The sequence below is a fragment of the Rhinolophus hipposideros genome, assembly GCF_964194185.1.
Source record: "Rhinolophus hipposideros genome assembly, chromosome: 14".
NCBI classification, from domain to species: Eukaryota; Metazoa; Chordata; class Mammalia; order Chiroptera; family Rhinolophidae; genus Rhinolophus; species Rhinolophus hipposideros.
In genome coordinates, this window is record NC_138060.1 from 48,296,052 (window position 1) to 48,319,333 (window position 23,282).

General features: G+C 35.1%; 1 protein-coding gene across 17 annotated transcripts in view; it reads left to right on the plus strand.

Annotated features, from left to right (window-relative positions):
• Window positions 1-23,282, plus strand: part of RBMS3 (RNA binding motif single stranded interacting protein 3) — a gene marked incomplete at its 3' end in the record, with an annotated part of 1,241,782 nt that overhangs the window by 1,160,962 nt on the left and 57,538 nt on the right. For all 17 annotated transcript variants that reach the window (XM_081071716.1, XM_081071717.1, XM_081071703.1 and 14 more), the window contains one exon: window positions 18,645-18,755. In XM_081071716.1, the coding sequence (XP_080927842.1) occupies window positions 18,645-18,755 (111 nt within the window). The remainder of the gene's footprint in view (window positions 1-18,644; window positions 18,756-23,282) is intronic.

Genomic DNA, 23,282 nt, shown 5'->3' on the forward strand with positions numbered 1-23,282 from the left:
TACAACAGGATTAAATATTTCAAACATAAACCTTTAATCTGTACCATATAATTACTGACATCTGAACCAGTACCTAAGATGCTGGTCAATGTTTTTCTTTTGTAATTCTAACAAAAACAGTAACAACAAAACAAAAGATTCTCGTAATTCTGCACCTGGAAGAAACTTCTAATGCAAGAGCATGTAGCTTGAGTCCATTCTCTAGAGATTGACTAGGATCTGTTCCCAGTATTTATGATTCTGATTTGCTGTGGTTCAGCGAGGCTGCCCTGTTAGCAGCAATTACCCTTGCTTATGAAGTTATGTAGACAGTCCCACGTAAATCAGAATGGTCCGATCATTTGATCATGTCTATTTCTATTACACATGGCTGGGCATGTGATGAGAAATGTTCTGGCTGACACAATTTCTTCTTACAACTGTCCTAGAAAATGAAATAAATTGTTACAGTATTGATTTCCTAGCCAAGTCAAAAGTATGCAAGAAGAAAAAGTCTATTTTTACTTATAGTTCTATATTCTCTGATAGAGCATTGTCTCCTTTTCTGTCCATTTACTTTAGGTCTTGTACAGATTATATTCATTAGACGATTATTAAATTTCACAACACTTTTGTTTAAGGTATATCTTTTCTTCTTGATTATGTTAAGTTTAATAAATTCCAATGAATATCCATTAGAGAGCACGTACATGTTTCTGTTTATTAAATTTCTTCAAAAATCATAGTTTTGAACCCGTCTGCTTTCTCCTAAAGTAGGTTTTAGATGCTCCTATAAGCCTAACCACAGTTGTGATAGAACACTATAAATGTAAACGAATCAGAAACATGTGAGTTATAGTCCCATCAAATATATGTGCATTTGAAAATTAATGTCGTATCTCAGGGGAAGTACCAATGTTTTAAACTTTATTAATCTCAAGGTATTTAAGAATCCTACAAAGGGAGATTTAAGAGGTTCAAGTTATGAATATGGTGTAATTAACTTCTAGAATATTTCCAGTAGAATCAAGAAAATTTCTGTGGTCTGTATCTTGGGAGAAAGACAGCAATGAAAAATTAGGTATTTCTTATGCAGTCTTTTTTTTATATATATATAACACTAAAAATGTTAGATTGCTTTTAAGGCAGTAAACTTATTGGAAAACTGGAGCTGGAGTCATTTATTCATACATTTATTCATTCCTTCAATAAACATTCATTGAATGTCTGCTATATGCCAGGCACCATTTTAGGCACTTGGTATACAAAACTGATCGTAACTGAGGTTCTTTCCCATGTGAGACTTACATTCCAAAAGAGAAAATACTAATAAAATAATAAAGAATATGCTGACAAGCCATGTTAAATATTTGAAGCCAGATTCTTATGAAATTGTCAAGAAGCTATAACTTGTTTTGGGGAACCTCAGCTATTATTTTCAACATCCTTCCCCCGCCCTTGCCTCCCAGCCCACGATGCCCTTTCTTCAAGACACTTAGATCCAAAAGCTCATTCTTTCTCTCTTTTGCTTTTTTATTTAAACAATATGTATCGAGAAGTCACTATGTGCCAGCCACTGTGTGCTGTTCCATGTTCAGACATACAAAACACAGTAAACAGGTTCAGTCCCTGCCCTCATGAAACTTATAGTGTATTGGGGAGGAAAGATAAATCAAATGAGTATATTAAAGGATACGAATCTTAATAAATTTTATTAAAGAAAAGATCCATGGGATTCTGGTTGCATATATCAGTGGGCTTTGACTTAAAATAGGTGTGTGTGTGTGTGTATGTGTGTGTGTGAATGTGTGTGTGTGTGTGTGTGTGTGTGTGTGTGTGTTTGGTAGGGACACAGAAAGGGACCATGGAAATAGTAAATAGCCTTCCAGTCCAACTAATTAATGATGCGTGTGCTTCTCTAGAAACCTCTTCTGAAGAATTTGGTCTGGCTATTAGCATCTTAGTGTGGATGAGTATGTGTATTTTTCTATTACTACATAATGAAAAGTTGGTTAACCTTCTAGAGAATTCTAGGCATCAGCAATCAGGTGCTTCTGGATTCACAGTTTTCTAGCTCTGGAGTAATGCTCTGCCTATTTAGGTTACATAGAAATCCTTTGCTCTGTCTTCCTGTGAGGCTCTTGATAAAATTATATATGCTATCACAAAATGTAAAACTGAATTCTATGGAATAATGTTTTTTATGGATGAGGGAAGTGAAACTCAAAGAGGTTAATTGCCTTTTCTAATATCACACAATTTGGTGGCAGGACTGAGACAGGTATATTTTAATCCAGTTAATACCAATTTTATTTCATTATATCTAGCTTGATTTTCATTAAATTTTTATGTATCAGGTTATGTAATTTAACCCGGAGTAAATCAAGTTGACAGATTAATAAAACAATTATAATTAGGTCTTTTTGTACATAGAATACAAAATATTAGTAAATTATCTATGTCCATTAATGCTGATTAGATTAGTATAAGAAGTAAGCAACCCCTTAATCTTTTAGCAATCCCATCATTATATTTTAAGTGGAAAGGAATTCACATAATTTAGTTAAAAAGCTTAGATTTTGACAGGCATATTCAACCAATTAGTATTATAATTTAATTATTTTGTATCAAAAATATATAATGCAGGATGATATGTCTGAGGTAAGTATACCTTACTTTTAATTCACATAATCATTGGAAATGACCCATTAATATTGTAGAGATATTTCAGGTTATCAATTTAATGATATGTTTTGCATTTTAAAACAGGTGAATTAGATAAAGCACATGGTAAATAACTATAAGAAAATTTTGTGAAAGCATGATACAAAAAAAATGTGATATTTTCTTTAAGGCTGTGTTGATTAGAACACTGTCTGAAACTATGTGCTAAAATCTTTTACCATTTTTCCACACATACGACAGTTTATCACTAAAGCATGTAAGTAATTTCAGCGTTGTATAATAATTTTGATTTAATTTTATTTTGAAGACCAGAATCTTACTTTTTTCAAGCCCCCCATACTCAGAAAGATCAAGGAATCCTGAATTAAACCCAAATCGAATACTTTCTCTAAAGGAATATTTTATCATTTTCCTTATATTAAATAGTATTTATTTTATAAAGCAAAAATACAAATAGCCGTTAAAAAGAAAACCAAAAAACATGATTATTTTTCGTCTTTTCATATAGGCTCATATTTTTAAAAGAAAGGAAAATTATTAATAAAGATGGAACGTTTCCTTCATTTTTAAGAGTTTTTCTAATTAAATTTTTAAACTACTTAGGAGGTTTTGCTTAAAATCCTACATTAATGTAATAACACTGAGAACAATTTACAAAACGCAGAAATTTTAATACTACAGAAACAAATTTAGTGTGTCTCATTGACCTTCTTCTGAATCACTAAAGGTAAAAACCAGGCCACTCCTTTTGGGACATAAAATCAATATTGGATTTGCATGGGGTCTTGCAGTCTCTCTTCCAAGAAATCTGAGATAGGTAAAATAAACGATCAGAGAAAGAATTTCCCAGAGAAGAATAAAGGAGGAATGACGTTCTGGGGGGTAGGGAGAGGTATGCAGCTTTCAGGACTATAGAACCCCTGATTCAGATCATGCAAACCATCACAGCTACTTCGTACACAGGTGAGTGTAACACCTGCTTAATGCAGTTTGTGGAGTCAGTAATTGCTAGAGTTGCTAATCCTAGGATAATCTTTAACTGTTTTTCTACATTCTCATTATAATTCCGTGTCTCTCAGTAGTTATAATCAAAATATGCAATTTTTGATGCAATTTTATTTTACTACTTCGGATGCCTCCGTGGAGCAGGCTTAGGAAATCCCTCCCAGAATAGATTCAGATACCAATAACTCTAGGTCCCTGGCAGACTATGTCTCTCTATGACATAGGGCCCAGGCAGCATAATGCTAGAGTCACTGCTTGAGACAGCTGCAACTTCTCTTTAAGTTCTGTTGATGGTCACATTTTCTGCCACTATATTCAGAAACTTTGGTTTCCACATTTTTTACCAAATGATCTCCCCCACTTCTCCCCACCCCCAGGTTCCAAGAAAAAAAGTATGGACTGATTTGGTTAATTTGATGTGATTTTAGAGTGTTAGCCCTAGAACTCCTCAGAACTCCTGGTTGACATTATTGACATTTTTTTTTTTTTTTTAATGTATCTATAGGAAAAATGTCCCACCACCTCTGGAGATCTGATTCCTAAGTTAGGTCATGCATGGTAGTAATAAGAAGGAAGATCCTCACTAAATTGCTGAAAATTAGCCATATAGGTTAAAATCAAACCAGGTCAAAAAAAAAAAATTGTCATTCACTTTTGCTGATACGCTTTGGTATTTGAAATGAATCAGCATATCTCTTACTCCTCTGTATCTGAGGAATTTGTACTTTGGCTTTTGAAAATTTTGTGGTGTGAGCAAATTGACACATATGATTACTGGTCTTCACAATTTAGGTGTTATAAGAATGCTAAAATAAGCATTGCATTTAGTTGTTTTCAAAAAGCATGGTAAATCTAAAATCGTTCTCTATCCTTTTCTGAATATCTTTTTCTGAAATTCTTGCACACTACCTCCTTGCATACTACATTCACCCTAAAAATGTCTTTAAAAGATAATTTTACCCATCTTAGTCCACAATATAGCTGTACCAAGTAGTATGGGACAAAAATCGAATATTATATAGATAGATTCTTAGAATACAATTTTTTATTTTTAACTTTGATCATTGATTTCCTGATTCATAATGTCCCCCAATGAATGTTATGTAAAGGAAACGGTGGTTTTAAAAACCACAGAAACTATTATGAACTAATGAAGTTTTACTATTTTTAATTAAATTTGAATTTTGTGCACTGGGTAAATATAACTTTTTAAAAGTTAAGCCTATCCCAAGACCACTGTATATTAATAGTTATTATGTTTATCCTAAGAAGAAACCATGGACCTGTTAACTAGGTTTTTTGTGTGTTTTTTATAATTTCACAAAATGCCTACCATAGTCAGAATAGGTAGTTACATGGAATGTGTGGGTTATCTGTGTTTGCTTTTCCATTGCCATACAAACACTAAAAGCTTTCAATCAAATGGTTATTTCTGGCGTGCAGGCAAAATTCTTAGGAGAAATGACACAATAAAATATTACCACTTAATTAACAAGCGGGTTGACAATCGGCATTAACGAAAGAGCTAAGGAGAGCAGAGGTTCTCCCCATACGTGAGTTACAATTGACAACAGAAATGAACACATCTGTAATTACTGCCAACTCTTCTTCAGAGAGAGCTTCTCATCCCTTCCTGATAATTGAGATAACTATTGAGTTGTTCTTAGGCACAATCTAATGTGTGTGCCCTCTATAATCGTCTCTCATTTTTAGAGCATCTCCTTCTCATGTTCTATTCTTCATCCTCATGCTTAGTGATCTCAGGCTGTTTCTTGTGGCTCCACTGGTCCTGCTACAGCAAAGATAATGCCTTAACTTATAGGGGAGACACAAGTCATGGATCTCACCATGGCTCCAGGAATTGAGTTAACAATCAGCAGGCTGAAATCTTAGACTAACTGAAAACAGATATTGACATGGTATTGCCAATTTCTTCTATCGAAAACTTTACTGTCCTCAATCACTTTGTCTACATTACATTTTTGAATATTTGTTTTATCTCATTAAAGTTATTTAACTACTTAACTCAGAGTTCTTTCAGGGAAAGACATAATAGGCCCACAGTAAGTATTAGTGAATGAATGAATGAATGAATGAATGAATGTTCTTGATCCTAAACTCTAAATATCAACAAAACATCTTTTAAAAAGTTATTAAGGCTCTAACATTGCAAATCGTTGACATAAATACTATAAGCAGCCCCATCGATATTGGAAAGTGATGTATTAATAATTCTTATTACTAAAAGTTTTGCTTTGTCAATTTCGAGCAAGCCAAGATAAGACTTCTTAAAAAGCAGAATAAATTTGTTCCTAAAATATATATTCTAATATCAGGGTATAATTCCACCTCAGAACAATTTAATTAATTATCTATTCATTAAAAAAATATATGTTATAGTCTTTTCACCGTATTTCAAACAGTTGGATGAATTGGTGATGTAAACATTTCCTCGTGGGAACTTTATACAATCAAAAGAAAAGAAATGATTGATGGATGCATACTCCAGCTAATTGAAGTGGTTCTGAGTCAACCAGATGTTTTCAGCTGAATCATGCTCACAGATGCTATTGCTTCATTATTCCTTAATCTAAGGATTACCCCGACTGGCTAGCTTAGTGACATTTGAGTGTTTCAAATAAGCTTGCCTCTCTTTTGTTACATACTTTGTAAAGAGCTCTTGTCTAAAGCTGGCCTATCTCCTGCCCTGGAAATGTTTTCAAGGAAGTTAACAGGGCTGTTTGTTTTTCCTGCTCTTGGATGTGGTCTTTGGTGAGGTCAGAAGAATGGAACAAGAGCTGCCACAGATGACACTGGAGCTATTTCCACAGCTGGCTGCAGAGAGTGGGCAGTCCCTTACAGATGAGTTAGCATGTGGAGGTAGATGATATAAAACATCTGTCACAACGGGAATAAGCAAAAACAATGTCCCTTTGAAGATTGCCTCTTAATGATGAGGTGGGGGGTTCTGTCTCCATAATGGGAATGAAGGATGTAGTTGTTGGCAGGCAGATGGCTTCAAGCTTGCTCTTGCATGAAATAAAGCAAAAGTATATGTTGAAAACCTCTGACGCTAGTCAAAATCGCCTGATTTTGCTGAACATTCATTTCCCCGCCTATCGCACATATAATCTATGAGAAAGTGAAGGAGGGCTAAAAGAAAAAGGTGGGAGGAAAACTAAGAGAAAAAAACTGATTCTGAATATTTTTCTCTTGAATAACTTTAATACAATAGCATAATTTCAGCTGATGGTTGAAAAGTCAGAAAGCACATTTTTTGCAATGTTTACTTTAATGTTTCTGTAGCCCCATGTTATTTTTTTGTAGAAGTTTAAAATAGTAATATAAAAAGGGTATATACCATCAAGGCCACACAATGATAAACACTCCAAACTTTGAACACCAGTTAGTAGACAAAGTTGAATTTGTTTCCCTTCAAGGAGAAATAGTAAATAATAAAAATATCTTAGTGAACTATTTTAATACAATGATATTAGTTTAGTTTTTCATCCCATCTACCTTCAAAAATAAATTCAATCGGTGAAATTGGCATTTATTTTTATTTCGTAATTGCTATAGAAAATCTTACAATAGATTAATCTGACAGCAAATAAAATGCTGAATATTAGCTGGCAATAAATTTTTAGATCTCCTGTTACATGTCCAAAAGGGGTGCTACTGCCGCTGCTAACCCCCAAATCACTTTGCTGCAACCCATGGAATCATGCTACTTCTGCCACCACCTGGCCAGCAAAAAGGATGTCACATGTCCTGCCCACTTCTCATTCTAAACTTTCTTCCAAATCTAAGTCCTTTGCAGGTGCTTCTGATTAGCGGAAGTCATGGATCTCTAACAGTAAGGGAGTCTAGGAAATGTGGGGCTTTTTCAATTCTATGTTGAAAAGGCAGGATTCACTTTGTGGGAAACTAATAACATGTGGAGAGTATTAAAAAAATAAATGCCTTCAGCCAAGACTGACAAAGGTACACCACAGGAAGTAATTGGATTAATCTTAATGAGAGATAGTATTCAACCTACCTACTAGCACTTGAAAGGAAGAGAGAGAGGGTTTGGGGACATTTATGAAATAGCACTGACAAGACTTGACTATGGATTTGTTATAAATGGTGAGAAAGAAGGAAAAGGCAAGGATGACCTGCAATTTTTCATATTATTCCAAGAATCAAACAGAAGAGAAAGAATACACGATGAGGATAGAAAGAGAAAGAAAATATTCAGAATGAGACATGCCTGAGATTCCAGATTCCATGAGTAACTGGAAATTGCGGTCAGAAGTTAAGACAAAAGGCCAAGATAAAAATGAATTTTCAAAAACTTTAATTTTTAAACTAACTTTGGCATTTTCGTTGATTCCATCAGAGCCTAACAAGTAGTGCTATTTTGGAATTTACTTCTGACACTTTACTAACACCTTATATTTGTGTTATGCATGTAGATGCTGACTCTTACGATTATACAAACCATATGGCACGTCTTCTAACACTTGGCTGTAATAGACACTTCAGACTCATTGATGAAGCAGAATATTTGGAAAGAATGGAAGGTTGCCATGAAAATGTCTCATAGGAAACAAAATTTTTTTGTAAAGGAGATTTTATAGATAAAGCAGAAATCCTATGGAGACTTTTGAGAAACTCAACTCAGTCTCAGTGGCCATTTGAGGTTATAACATGTTTGTGGAAGGTATATTCATGTTACTAAGATTATTTGAAGCTGCTTGGCACTCAAGTAGGAACTGAAAAATAAATTAACAAAATCATGAAGAAACAAACCAAGAATCTCTCTAGAAGCAATGCAATAGAAGATGTATCCAAACAGAGCCATGGCAGACATTTAAAAAAAAAAAAGAAAAAAGAGCAAATGTTCTCAGACTTGACCATGAGGGACCCACGTGGGGATCTTACTGAACTGCAGATTCTAATTCTAAGGGGCTGGGGCTGAACCTGAGATTCCGCATTAAGCTCCCAGCTGATACTATCTGGGCCTGGACCACATTTTGAGGAACAAGGTACTAGAGAGTTTAAGACCATTCTATAAAACTAAGAAAAAGTCACAATTACTTATAGCATTACTGTTTAGGAGAAATGGCAATAAAATTCTAAGTGAAATAAAAGATGTAACTAAGTTTCTACAACAAATAGGACAGTGAAGAAAAGAGAATTGACTCTCATCTCATCTACCGAGCAAATGTATGTGTGTTAATTGACATCTTGCAGTCCTCAGAATAGATGTTTGTTGGGTGCTAATATGTAAATTTTTACTTTAAGATATGGCCACTCCACCAGGATGTATTTTATCTCAGCATTAAATTTCAAAAAAAATCATCCATAAGGTACATACTGAGTCTGAGACATGTTAGTTATAATAATACTAATAGAAAATGTACTTTAAAAGGAGTAAATTGGGTTTTTAATAGGGTCTTGACTTCACACCTGTATCCTTAGCTCTAGCTGAGTTGCCAGCTCTAACCAGGCAAATTTCTAAAAATGTCTTAAAGGAGAAAACAAATAGTCCAGAAATGTCCTCTGTGGGACCACAAAATAAAGTACATTTTGTAGCAAATTGCAGGACAAGGAATAGCTACTTTCCTAGTAATAGCCAGAATCAAGGTGCCGTGTGACATATTTAGGCAATTTGCACTATAAACAATGGCCGTAAGTAGGATAACGGGCAGCTTTTCTTCTTTATCACCCCTGTGGTTTGAGACTTGATTTCCCAGGACCATTCACCAATAGGATCCTGCAAGACCTTGAAAATTATTTGCAGCTGGGTTTTTTGGCCTATTTGTCAGTAAGGAGAAGTTTTTAATGAGAAGCTTTACAACAGCTCACAGTCCTGAGTGCTAGTTAAAGCGAGATAAACCTTTTACCAGACAAAAGACGCTGCCCATAAATATTCAGACATCTTTGCCTTATCATTTGGAAAAAGACTGACCTGGCATCCTGCTTCTGACATGCATTTTAAACTTTTTGAACTTTGAAAATCTACTTGGAGGTATGCAAAGAGATTGCTGTATACGTGAATAAGGCATGTTTTCTCTTATCAGATGGTTTGACAAGAATCTTAGGTAGATATATGGCTATTAAAACCGTTGATGGCACGGAAAAGCCCTAGTAAAAAAGTTTACACTGCATTTGTGGCAGTGTCTTGGCTGTGGTATATAAAGGGAATTTTGCACCATGTAATCAAATATGTGTAAGTCTTCCATAGGGTGGAAATTGTATAGTGAAATGTAACATCCTTGGGTAGTGCGTGGCTCTTAGAAGCCCAGGAATTCTCACACTAAATGACAAGAACAGCAAGCTGGCAGTGGTCAGACGGGAACTTTTAAAGGAAAGCGAAGCAATTGAATGGATGGATTTTTAAGATCATCCTGTTGTCCAATAAAGGGACTGCTTCTTTTATTTCAATCAAATCCTCTTGTCCAGTTTCAGCATGCAGTTGCTCTTGATTTTACATTTCTGTAAATTCTCAGGCACCCTGGCTGATGAGCGAGGGCCATTCACTGATTTGGTCAGTCAGCACCATGGCAACCTGTTGCATGATAGTCACATGGCTAGGCTTTAGAACCACTGGAATTGAATAAAGCATTGTGAATGGCACAGTGAACTTAGAGTCCAGGGGAGCAATGAAGTATGATCATGATGAAGGTGTGTGTCCAATATTATGAGAGGAGAGAGGAGCAAATGATCAACAACCTGGGTCAGATACAGGAAATGTAGCATTTGATAAAAATCTGAAGAGCAAACATACGAACCTGCTGTAGATACCCAAGACTCCTGGCAAAGACACCAAGGGTAAGAGAACAAGATGGGTCAGAGAAGGAGGAGTAGTTCAGTGTGGTGGGAAGAGAGGTTCTATGTGCATGTTCTTTGGGAATTAGACCAGAAGGGTAAACTGGAAGCCATGTGATCTTTATGCTAAAGAGGCCATGGTAGATCTACCTGTAGGAGCCTACTTTTGGAAATAAGTGGAACTAGAGTAGGGAGCCACAGTCTCATGGGCGACTTTTATGCTCATTTAGTCTAAATGTCCTCTGGACAGGACAAGCATGAATGGAAAATATGTTGATCCCATCATTAAGTTGTCCTATCTACCTTTAAACTCTTCCAATACATTAACTTATAGCAAACATTGGCTTAACAGTGCCATTGACCTAAACATGTGATGTTTCCACTATGAAATATCTTTCAAGATGCTAACTCAGCTATAAAAATGAGATATAGACTGTACTTTGGTGGAGAAGTTAGTTTAACATTGTCTACTTTCTACCCCTTCTTGGAATGAAAAAATAAGGAAAATCACCTCTGCTCATCTTTAAAAAGATATGTATATTTTTGAAGTTATTGTTAAGGTAGGAAAGTGGTAAGGACCTGCCTCCCATATCTCTAATATCATTTTTTATTATGTAATATATTTTATGAGTAGATATCAGTGGTTTTCTTTGTATCTTAAAAAGTTTGGATGACAGTGAAATATATTATGATAAACCCATTGTTCATTTGGTAAGTGCCATAGCTTAATGGTCTTTTTTTTTTTTTTTTTCTCCCTCAAATCTCCTTTAAACTTATTTGGGAACTGTAGACCTATGTGAGGAAGGCATATACCACAGGAGTCTCAGAAAGTGAAGATAAAGGACTTAGGTTGCAGTATTAGTTTTTCCACAAAAATAATGTGATTCCTTCATATCATCTCTACCACACCACATGGATGTCAATGGAACATGTTTGTGTGAGGTACAACCCTTCAAGCTGAGGGCCACTCTTGATTATGGGATTGGAATGAGAGGCTGGTGAAAGTAAATATACCCATTGTTGCTGAAGCCACTGAAGACCTGAGATCCTTCTACGCACATTTAATATTTCTATTGGCTCAGCAACTGTGATCTCCTTAAGTAGAAATATGAAAGGAAAAGAATATAATAACCCACATGCATAATGCAATTCCTTTTGTAATTTTAACCAGGTGTACAAGTTTAATGATAAAAGAAGTAATTGTTATATTGCACTCCAGTCAACAAAATCATTTAACCATTGGGCTCCATATCTTCAAATGTTCAATTCTTCCTTCAATAATGTAATATTTTTAAAAGCCATTTTCATCCATTCGAATTCTAAAGAAGCTTGTTAAAAACATCAAAAGTCATCATTACACAAATTTCTTTAATTTTAAGCACTAAAGAATTCAATAAAGCTTTGTTGAGAATCCTAATTATCTATGTACCTGCTTAGGTAAGAAATACTTCAGTGTGACATATTTACTTTATATCCTTATTCAAAATGACACTGTTGTATAAATAAGTACTTAACCAATAATTGAAACCATTATTCACAGTTGAATAGACATGGTATATAATTAGGATTCCTTTAAAAGGGACTTCGTAGTTAAAACTAATTTGGTTTTAGTGTCTTTTAATATTACATATTTTTAAAAACAATTCTAACTAATGATAACTGAATCAAAAAGCAACACAAAATTAAGAATGTTCAAGAGTGAAAGGAGAATAACTATTTTACAGCTAATAGATATTCTCCTTTTAGATAAACTATGTACATAACTGTTCTAAATTTACCATATAGCATTGGAAAATGCCCTACATCTAAACATCATACCTTTAGCCCACAGGTACACACCTCTAGGGAGCAGTGAAATATATTAGTTGAATCTAATCCATCTAAATTTAGGAAAGAGAAACGCAGCTCTAGTTACCCCTATTTCCAAAATAAATATCAACATAAATTTGAACTAAATATAATCATACAGCCATTGAAAGTCACATAATAGTCTTTCTTCCTTTTATTGATAAATTATAGGATTTGGGCAGTTGAGCTAGATAACAGGTCTTTAAGAAACTGATTTGTATGGTAAATAAAATCTCAGCACAGAAACTAAGATTTTGCTGTTAATTATAGGGAGCAGACTGGATAGATACTTTGTGCCATTTTCTAATTACTGCAGTTTCAAATATTTCTCATTTTGTACAAATGGAGTTTATGAATATCTGCCTGTATACACCAGGGTTTCTAACCTCAGCACTAAGAATGTTTTTGCCTGGATAATTCTTTATTGTGAGGAAGTGTCCTGTGTGTTCTAGGATGGCCTCTACCATCAATGGCCTCTAGGTGTCAGTAGCACCCCTTCCCCAGTTTGACAACCAAAAATGTCTCAGACCTTGGCAAATGTCCCTCCTAGATCAAACAAAATCACTGCTCATTCAGAGATACTGGTATGTGCACAGATGCAAATACTTTTTTAGTTTAATAATTTCCTATGGTGGAATTAAGAGAACTTTTTACATCAAGTTAATTTCAGATCTCATCTTTTAAGGATACAATGGTTGAAGATATTAATAAAGGCACAGATATGTGTGCCAAACCGTGGTTTTAAAACTGAACTGCCCTTTGTGAGAACCAGTTTTTGCAAAAGCTTCGGAATGCTCCATTTTGACTAGTAATCTCAACCTTGCATTTTAAATACCTTTTAATTTGGAATTTTGTTCTTTCATCATCCCCCCAACCAATATTTATGAAGCAAATGTTACATGCCTCGTACTATAGACAGCACAAAGACACTATAAATTGACAGTGGTGAACATGCAGACATGATTTAGGCTCTCTTAGTATGAACAGTCTAAATAAAAAAAAGAAAATGCTGGTAAGTGTTAGCCATTTTCTATTGAACTGAACAGAGGCAGTGATATAGAAAATTCACAAAACTGTTTTGAGTATCTACTATGTCTAATTCCTATTTGTGGGGATTACAAAACACATGTAAACATAGCCCTTGCTCTCTTGGAAGGTATAATACTGAAATAAGCAATTATAGAATAATAAGGGGAAGGAAGGGATTAAGTGCTAAAATGGTGTCCTAGGGGCAATGCGACTTCGGGCTTACCACAGCGATCTATCCTTCTCTGGTACCGCCAACGTTTGTCAGAGATCATTCCAAAATACTTCCAAAGTTTAAGTCGTATCTACCAGATCTGCCACAGCTTTGGGGGTTTCAAACACAATTTGTTTTAAAGCCAGACTGCCTCTTCCAATTTGGTTGGACATTTATCAAGGTAGTTGAGGATTAATGAGTGTTTCTAAAGATGGGGGTTGGGGGGGGGGAGGAGGCCTTCCTGTTCCTTTTTTTTTTTTCTTCCTACAGCACCAGTCCTTCTTACACCTCATCAAGCACCCTTCTGCTAAAAACAGAAAAGCCAAAAACCACCCATGCCAGTATCATAAATAAAAAAGATTAAACATCTTTGCGTATACTAAAAGGAACGTTGCACAGTAATATTGAAAGGCATTTCATTTGGAAAGCTATTCCCCAGGTTAAATGAACTACCTTTATGCCATTTATATTATCAAATCATCCTTGCTATTGGAAAATCATTTCCATTAACTAGTTTACTTGTAAGCTCTGAATATTCTCTATATTCCACTTAGCATATGCTAATAATAGTCTGGGGTACAAAAATTCAACTACATTATATTCTAACTAAATTAGAAATATTAAAAATTGACAGGCAGAAAAACATACAAATGAGGATGAAGACAAATGATGGTAAACCACATTTTCTGTCATGTTGAATGATTACTATAAAAAAAAAAATCCTGCAGTTTTGCATACGTTACTGTAGGAAGACACTGTGCAATATAGGCCACAACATTTTGACATAAGGCAACTAGATACAACAAGAGAGGAAAAGGGGGTAATATTTCTTTACTTTTCACTTATATTATCCAAATAATTTTCTTACCTTTCACTTTAATTTCCTATGATTTAAAATTCAAGGCTTGCATGGATTTCACATAAGGAAGAATTTCCAAATGTGACACAACACAAGCAAAACTGATCAAATGGAAGCATGTCATGCCATCAGGCATAGGCCTGAATTATTCAGTTAATTGCCCCATTTCGGTTCATCAAAAATGTAGGCTTGGCCTCTTAGCGTTTTTAAACAAGATACAATGGGAGTATTATTATAAAAGCTCATGCCCTATCACAAGACTGTCTTAAAACAAATAATTGAGAAACAGTATAAATAAAATAAAGTCAATTATTTGTATCGAAGTACTGCAACATTGGTTTATACAATAGCAGTTTATAGACAGAGCACACTTCTCAAACTTCAGAGAGCATCAGAATCATCTGAAAAGCTTGTTAAAACACAGATTCCCAGGCCCAATGCCCAGAGATTCTGATTTGGTTTCTAATTCTTCGTCTGCTGCTGCTGCTGGTGTGCAGATTGTAGATTGGAGTGGCACTGGCCTAGAGTACTGACAGTCATTGGAATATCCGTACAGGTACTTCTCACTGTAGTCCACATGCTGGCATTCATATAGGTTTTAAGCCAGTATGCGTGCTCTTTTTGGGAGATAGCCAGGGCATGTTATTCCCCGGTTTGCCGGTGATCCTACATTTCAGCTGGGAAATTAAAACACTGAGGAACTTTCTAGGACTTAAAATTTCTTTCAACTGTTGGCAGAAGGTTAAAACAGATACTCTTGTGGCTTTAGGTCAGCTATGTTTACTCCACATCAAGGATCTTTGGAAACTTTATCCAAATTATTGTTGAAATTGTTTATTTCAGAACTAGAGCGACCAGATCCACCCTACATCTCTTGAGTGTGAGCAGCTTTGTTTTGCAGAGGCAGTGGCTAAAATAGACCAGACATTGCCATCAGCTGTTTGGTTATTGTGCTTTTTAGTGGAATTACAGCATGTTACAGTATTTTTCTTTGCAGCTTAAACATTGAGCAAACCCAGACATCCGGAGATGCTAAAATGAAAAATCTGTTTCCTCTTGCCTTGCCATTTGCCAAATAAACTCCGTCAGACAGCACATTCTATACATTTCGAGCACATGAAATTGCCCTTAATGTGTTGGCAACATCTGTCATAAAACACTCTTCAGTCTGTGGATTAAATGCATTGGATAGGAATGGATTCAACAGTATAGTTAATGAGGCACAATTGTAGTTGAGGGCACTACTTTCTCCTTAACAACCCCATAAGGCTTTTCTTCTCCTGTTTGGTTCTTTTTCTTTCTTTTCTCTCTTCCTTTTTTTCTTTTTTTTTTTTAATGTCCTATACAGTATAAAGGAGATTCTGTAAAGTCTGATGAGGAAAGTGACTGGCAAACCCCATTCTCTGCTGTGGATACCCAACACTTACACTTCAAACTCTTTAAGTTGTCTTCCCCTGACAAAGTATCATCAAGAAAATTCGTTTCTCCAAGGGGTTTCTACAAATTGTTTCTAATATTTCCAATTTACTAACTGTAAAGTTCTTCCACCCTTTGAGACTGTCAAGGAATTTCTGTTCTTAATAATGGGAGCAATTCTTTTTTATTGAACATTTTTACTGAATATGAACAAGAATGAATGTTCTCACATGTCCTCCCCCAAGAATTATTATTTTATTATTCATCTATTTGTAATAACAGGTCTGGTTAGGAAAATAATGTCCCCTTACTTTGTTTTACACTCCGTGCCTAGTGCTGTTATTTACAATTCCAAATTATGACAAATCCCTTCCCACTCTTCCCTTTGATTGTCAGGTTTTTGGTTTATACACAGAAGCAGCACTCACTCTGTGTCATCTATAATCAAATGAGTCTCCAAACACTTTCTGAGAAAGAATTCTTTAAAGAGACCAGACAATCCTTCCTAAATTAATTCCAAATACAGGCATTTAATCCCTCTATTTTATCATGCATGAATTTTGATTCATCTGTCACATACTCACGTATCTCATTTGCATATTGCCTCCCAAACAAAGAGGAAAGTCTACCTTTCCTTACCATTGGGGAAGGAGGTCACCCCTAGGGCCCTGAGAAGAAAGTTTTCTCTCCAAACACAATTTTGTCTTTATCTCTGATTTATCGCAAACAATCATTTATATGGCTAGAGAAGGCTGATTAGAATTGAGGGGTTTCCAGGATTGTGACAGTTTACCTGTATGTTGGACTCCCTACCGGCAAATATTCTAAAAAGATAGACTAACTCTCAAGTTCAAAAAGAGTATTGAAGTCTTGCACCTGCTAAAGATTAAAATGTCGTGAAAGTGCCACTTTTTCATTGAAATAAATGTTTTAGGACTTGTCTTAACTCTTAAGTTATTCTATAATTTTCCTCTAAGTGATTTAAGAAGAACACCAGTTCTTCATGACATGTTTATTTCTGGCCTGGTACAGCAAATACCTGAAATGAAGGCCAGTATGGTTTTGTTTGTGTGTTTGTTTGTTTTTTAATATAAAATGAAGATGGTTTTGTTGAAGAAATTCAGACAGCAGAAAGAAAAAGTGATGTGTCTCTGAATTATAAATAAAAAGCTTATCTAATTGCTTCCCTCATTCAAGAAGCATCTTAGTGAATGATAATTCATAGAAGCATCACAAATGCTTCTAACGTTCAAACAACACAAATGCACAATTGTGTATATTTACAATATGTAGACGTATAGAATAACATATATATGTTTTATGATTGATTCTCTCTCAAAAGAGTTAGTTGTCCCCTAACTCCTTTGGGGACAAAGGTGACTGTATATCAAACATTTCCAAATACTTGTCTCAACTTGTTTCAATTGTTATTCTCCCCCATAGTAATGTGGAGGAGCCCATAAAAACGTCTGAGTGATAGCCTGCTCTTTCAACTGATATAGTCAGGAAATTGGATTTAGATAACAACATGAGAAATTAAGCATCCTGAGCAAAAAAAACAACAAAAAAAAGTGTTTTAGGAAATATTTATTGTGGATAATTAGTTTGGGGTCTGAGATCCTGCCATCTGCATGAATCTGTCCTAGTTTTATTTCTCCAAAACGTTTACTTATATGGGGGGAAAAAGTCAAATAGTGAAAAAATATTAACAGATAAAAAAAGCCTCCAGATACATAATCATTTTATTACCACTGAGTATTTAAATGAGTTGCAACAGCACAAGTTTCTGCCTTTATCATCTTTAAAATAAAACATTGGAATTATAAAATATGAAAGATTCCATCCAACCCTAGATTTTCTTTCTTTTTTAAAAAAATATTGTTCCATTCTCCAAGTTAGTCAATTAAGGCAGAATAGTAGAATAGAGGAAAAGGAACAGACGGGTAATGTGGCCTGGCTCTGCTTCAGTAGTCATATGACACTTTGTATATGGACAGAAGTTTTTTTTTAAATATGTATTATTTCTTCCCTTCCCAACAATTATAATAAATCCAAAAGCATGTTCTAGAAGTACGCCCTTATTAAGAACTGATGAAACACTTCATATTTTTACGTTTTAAAAATGTTTTATCAATGTCGCATTTGACCAGCATTTAAGTGTTCAGTATTCTTCTGTCTTGTGTCAAAAGCACCAATAGAAAGAAAGGAAGTCAAAAGATTCGGAGGAAAAAACATGGGAAATAGTAAACTTTAATTTTTATAACATTTAGATTATATTTTAACCTGGCCTTCAAAGAGATCCAGTCAAGAAACCCTTCTTGACCAGTGTTATCCCCCTGGTGGTGGATCGTATGAGGTGATCAAGAATTAGCCATATAAATCACAGGTACATGTATGTCATACACCGAAAGTCTTATTCAACATCAAGAAAAACTAGAGAATTTCCATAGTATTCATATGTTTTAGTCACAGAAATTGGTATTTAGAACCAATGAGGGAGGGGATGTATGCCATATCTCAGGATACATTCTACTTTGACTATCGGAATTGTCAATAACAGGCATTTTAGACACATCACATAAATCACATCAGAACAAAGGAAGGTGCTAATGCTATATATTTAGATGAACATAAAATGACATGGATGGATGTAAACATTATACATGGTTGAATTTAGCCTTTTCAGTAAAAAGTAAACACATTGATGTTAACACAGTTCACTGTGTTTATTTCTTTTTTAAAAAGTTTCCTTCCCTGTGGAACGTGTTTTCAGATGGACATTGTGTGTGCTTGTAGGGTGCTGTGATCACGCCGACAATGGACCATCCTATGTCAATGCAGCCAGCAAATATGATGGGCCCCCTGACACAACAGATGAATCATCTTTCTTTGGGCACAACAGGAACGGTGAGTTGAAGCGTTTGTTTTGTTTTCTTGGATTTCTTCAATAAGATGTAATACTCTGTTTTCACTGTCATTATCAGCAAAACTGGTTCTGTACCATTGACTAACCTACCTTTCAGGTTCCCGTATGAATAGGCAACATGCATATTCAATTCTGGGATAAATTTACTCACTTTGACAAGGCTGAAGCTTCTACTGTGTCGCATTTGAATCTGAGTTACTTCTTATTCTTACAACACAAGGCACCAGGTATAATGTCTGTTTTTGGAAAAGTGCCTTGGTGCATGCACCTGCAAATCTAGACTTTGTAATTTAAAACACTTGAGCCTATGTTTCTTTTCCCAGATGCTTACCACTTCAGCTAATATATCAGTCCCAGGTTATTCACAAGTGAGGGGCCAACCCTGACTATGACTAATATCCAGGGCTTTTTATTTATTTTCAATGTTTAAATCAATAAAAAGTAATTGAGAACCTGACACAATTGAGTTCTTTTCATCTTTCCTTTGAATATGTCTGCATACATGATGCTGAAAAATAGGAATGTAATGTACTTGATATTTTTTTATAGATTGGGCTATTTTTGAGTAGTCATTATTTTTCCTTAGGGAAGCAAAGTATATTGAAAAATTCCTATCGCAGCCATGGTTTTATATCAATGAGACATTAGAAATCATTAGCAAAACTTTGTTTTTTAAAAAATCTATTCAAAGACAATTCCCCAAATAATCAAGAGGGCAAATGTTTACAACAATCTGAAATGCTACAACTTTGTTAATTACCATTATAGAAAACAATGCAAAAACCTCAAAGTCATCCTCTCGTGTGATACCATTGGTAACAAGTTTTTATTTTTTATATAAATGTTAATACAGAGAATGTTGTCATTTTTAAAGCTGTAGAAAGAACAAAAATATATTTTCTTTTGACTGAGACAGTCTAAGCGTTATAGAAAGAGCACTGGATTAGGAGTCAGGAATTCTAGATTCAAATCTTGGGTGAGCCCTGTGTTTCTATCTGTCCTAGGGAAAATATCTTCCAGTCTGAATTTCCCTCTCTGTCTAGTTGAAATATTGAACATGATAATATATAAGGCCGCTTTGACTATACGCCTCTACGTCTATAAGCCTCCATGTCTCACAGTCACCACTTCTGTGATTGTTTACAATTATGCTAGCATCATCTCCAAATATCTACATATATTATGAACACTAGCTATATATTGGAAATTTTACCTTAAAGCAATAGCTTACTTGCCACGTAGATGTGTTGAGTCAGGCTCTTTGGACTATAAGAAGTTTCTGACATGTCCACTGAGGTCTCAATAATCTGCTCTAAATAGGAAGAAAAGTCATTATAACTAATGGAAAGAGTCGCTTTGTTTCAATAAAGAAATTTAGTTTTATTAATAGCATAAATGAAGTACCAATCTCTAAGGCCTCAGTTGCTAAATCTATAAAAAGCAGTTGATGATACTTTACCTCCCTTGAAAGCTTGGGCTGGCTCAAATGATTTCTTAGGTCTCTGACCTAGGCTTTTAAAAGTCACATCTAGGACAACATTTAACTCTACCCTGTGGTACAACTAATTTTCATCAGGGAGATAGGATTTAAAGATAATATTTCTAGAGTTTTTATTAATGGATAGGGATTATTTGTAGTCATTTTTTTCACTAACAAACCAGCCCCCAAGAAGGATCGGGAAGCCTAAAGTTTCTCATGTGCCCACTATTGATTTCCCTTCATATCAGCCTTAATCTCCTTAAAGGATCATAAATCTTCAATAAGTGAAATATTACAATCTTACATTGAATGACAATCTGGAATGATAAAAGAGGGAGTTATAATGGAAAGCATAGCAAGAAAAACTTTATAAATCCTACTCATTTGAATCAAAAGTAAAGCCAGCTGACTTGCCGAAGTTTAAATTTGCAAACTAGGAAAGACATTAGAGCTAAGTTTAATTGAGAATATGACTGAATCCTTTAAGGAATTGAAAAAAGAAGCTAAATGTACAGAACAGATTCAGAATTATAATAGTTATTGATTCACTAACATGTATTATGATTACTATTTGGGCATTTTCAAAAAGAACATATTAGTACAAGGCCACAATTTTTGCTCAGCTGAAAATAGCCAATTATCAAATAATGATACATATAACCTCCCCTTCTTAGAGAGCAGAAGTTTAAAGCATGTGGCTTATTTTTAATACCAAATTTCCTCTAGTTTTTTTTTTTCTTCCTTCAAATTTGTACTAAATAATGCTTAGGTATACTAAAAGATTTGTATAAATTGATACTTTGCAAAGGTTTAAAATTTCACAAGGTTTTGGAAAGGCAGAGAGAAAACAGTATTACTTTGTTGAAATATTCAATAAAATATCACTATGTGTTGTGTCCAGAATGTTGTTACACTTTTTTCTTCAACTGTCACTTTTATACTTTAATATGCCATTGTAGATTCATTTTATTGTGAATTTTTGATTGGCATTTGGAGTGGCTATCAAATTTCCCCACCTATTGCATCTCTTCAAAATACTTTATCATTTCTGGGAAGACGACCCATTGTCCTGGAAAGAACAGTAAGCATTAGAATCAAACTTGAGTTCAAAGCCTGGGTTGGCCCCTTATTAGCTATGCATGTTCAGGCAGGTTATTTAATCTCTCTGAACTTTTATTTTCTTTTTTACAAAGTAGGAAAAATACTATTTATATCCCAGGGGCATTGCCAGTGTTAAATGGAATGATATATGTGACATACCTACTCCAATGTCTGACACCTAGTACATGCTTATCAAATGAACCATCCTTAACCCCTACCTCCGTGATGGCGATCTGGTCAAAGTCACCAGAACAGGTGTAGGAAACTGTCAAGCCCACAGCACAACTCATTGGCCTGCTCTCTTTCATTTGGCATAACTTATTTCTTTCAAGTTTCCACATCCTTAGCATCTAACATACTCTTCCAGGGTTGTAAACCCAAAAGTCCATAGAGGCCAGTCAAGTCACATTAACGAGTAAAATTGAGTTGAAGCAAAAAACCTTAGAAATATATAATCAAATGTGGTCTATATGTACCCATGTCATATGATATAAATACACATGATATTGGAGATTATATTTTAAATTAGATTATTTGAATGCAATGCTAATAATATCTCTGCCTGAGTGTTGGATGAACAATAGAGAAAGGTGGTACCTTTGGCACCTGGAACATGCTGCCTTCTCTGAAGAGAGAAATGGCTACTCCATCCCAGATAGCTATGGCTGCATAGGCGTACAGACCTGGGGTAGCTGCACCTTCCGATTTTTTAAGATAAGCTAAATATTTGGATTTTAATGGGAAATTTCCCTGTATTTGAATATTGAACCCCGTTTGTCCTAAAAGCTCTCTGATTGTGACTCCTGTCCAGAGTTTTCCTAGTTCTCCTCTGACCTCTCTGGCTATTGTTTCTTCTTTTTTTTCACAGGCTGCTAAGCCAGGGTTTCATTTTTTAACTTGTTTTACTTCTCATGAAAACATCGTTTCCTAAGTAATCGCATCCATTTTCATGGCTTTGAACTCTGCTTGTTGTGCCAAAAACTCCTAAATCTGAGATCTCAACACTAACCTCATCTTAAAATTTTAGACTGATTTATCCAATTACTTGATAATGATGTCCATGTAATTCTCCCCCTGACATCTCAATGTCCGCATGACGCAAACTAATCATATTAGCTTCCCCAAGCTTCCTCTCCACTGACCCCCTTCCTCTTATGTATTCCTGCGTTTTATTTCCTCTCAAGCCAATCCCATAACCATTTGCCCGGGTACTCAAATGCTACATCTAGGACTCAGTCTAGACTCTTTCCTTCTCTCTCACCACCATATACAATTACTTTTCAAGTCCTACCGATTTTTTTTCATAGACTTCTGTCAAATACATTCTGGGCCTCATTTGATTAATTATAATACTCTGTTCCTCCTATTTCCTGTCTCCATTTGCTCCAATCCATTCTCCACCATGTTGCCACAGTTAGTCAATCTAAAATTATTTGAGCATATCTCTCTCCAACCAGTAACTTTTCAGAGACTTTCAGGCACCTAAGCTCACTGAAATTCTGCAAAACAAGGTGTGAGGAGGGACAAGTCAACATTAAGACAGAAATCTCAGTTCCAGAAACAGATTCCAAGAGCAGTGCAGAGAGAGATCCAGTGATTACAGCAAAGTAGGCAATAATCAGGGATCATGGGAAGTTGGAGCTAGATTAGAATTTTCCATTTTTAGAAGGGTGACTTCAGGCCAAAGGCCAAGTCCCGTTTTCCTTTCTAAGATCCCTGGGTAAAGGAAGTGTACTAAACCAAGGCCTCTTTTTCATCTTCATTAAATTAAATATATTTGGTCCCCAACACCCCCAAATTTTGAAATGGATACCACGTAGTTTAATTAAACTTTCTCTACCATTTGCCACCTCAAATGCTTATTGTTTAATTCTCAACCTGTTTTTAAGCTGGACAGAATCTGCAGGCCTTAAAATAAATGAATTTT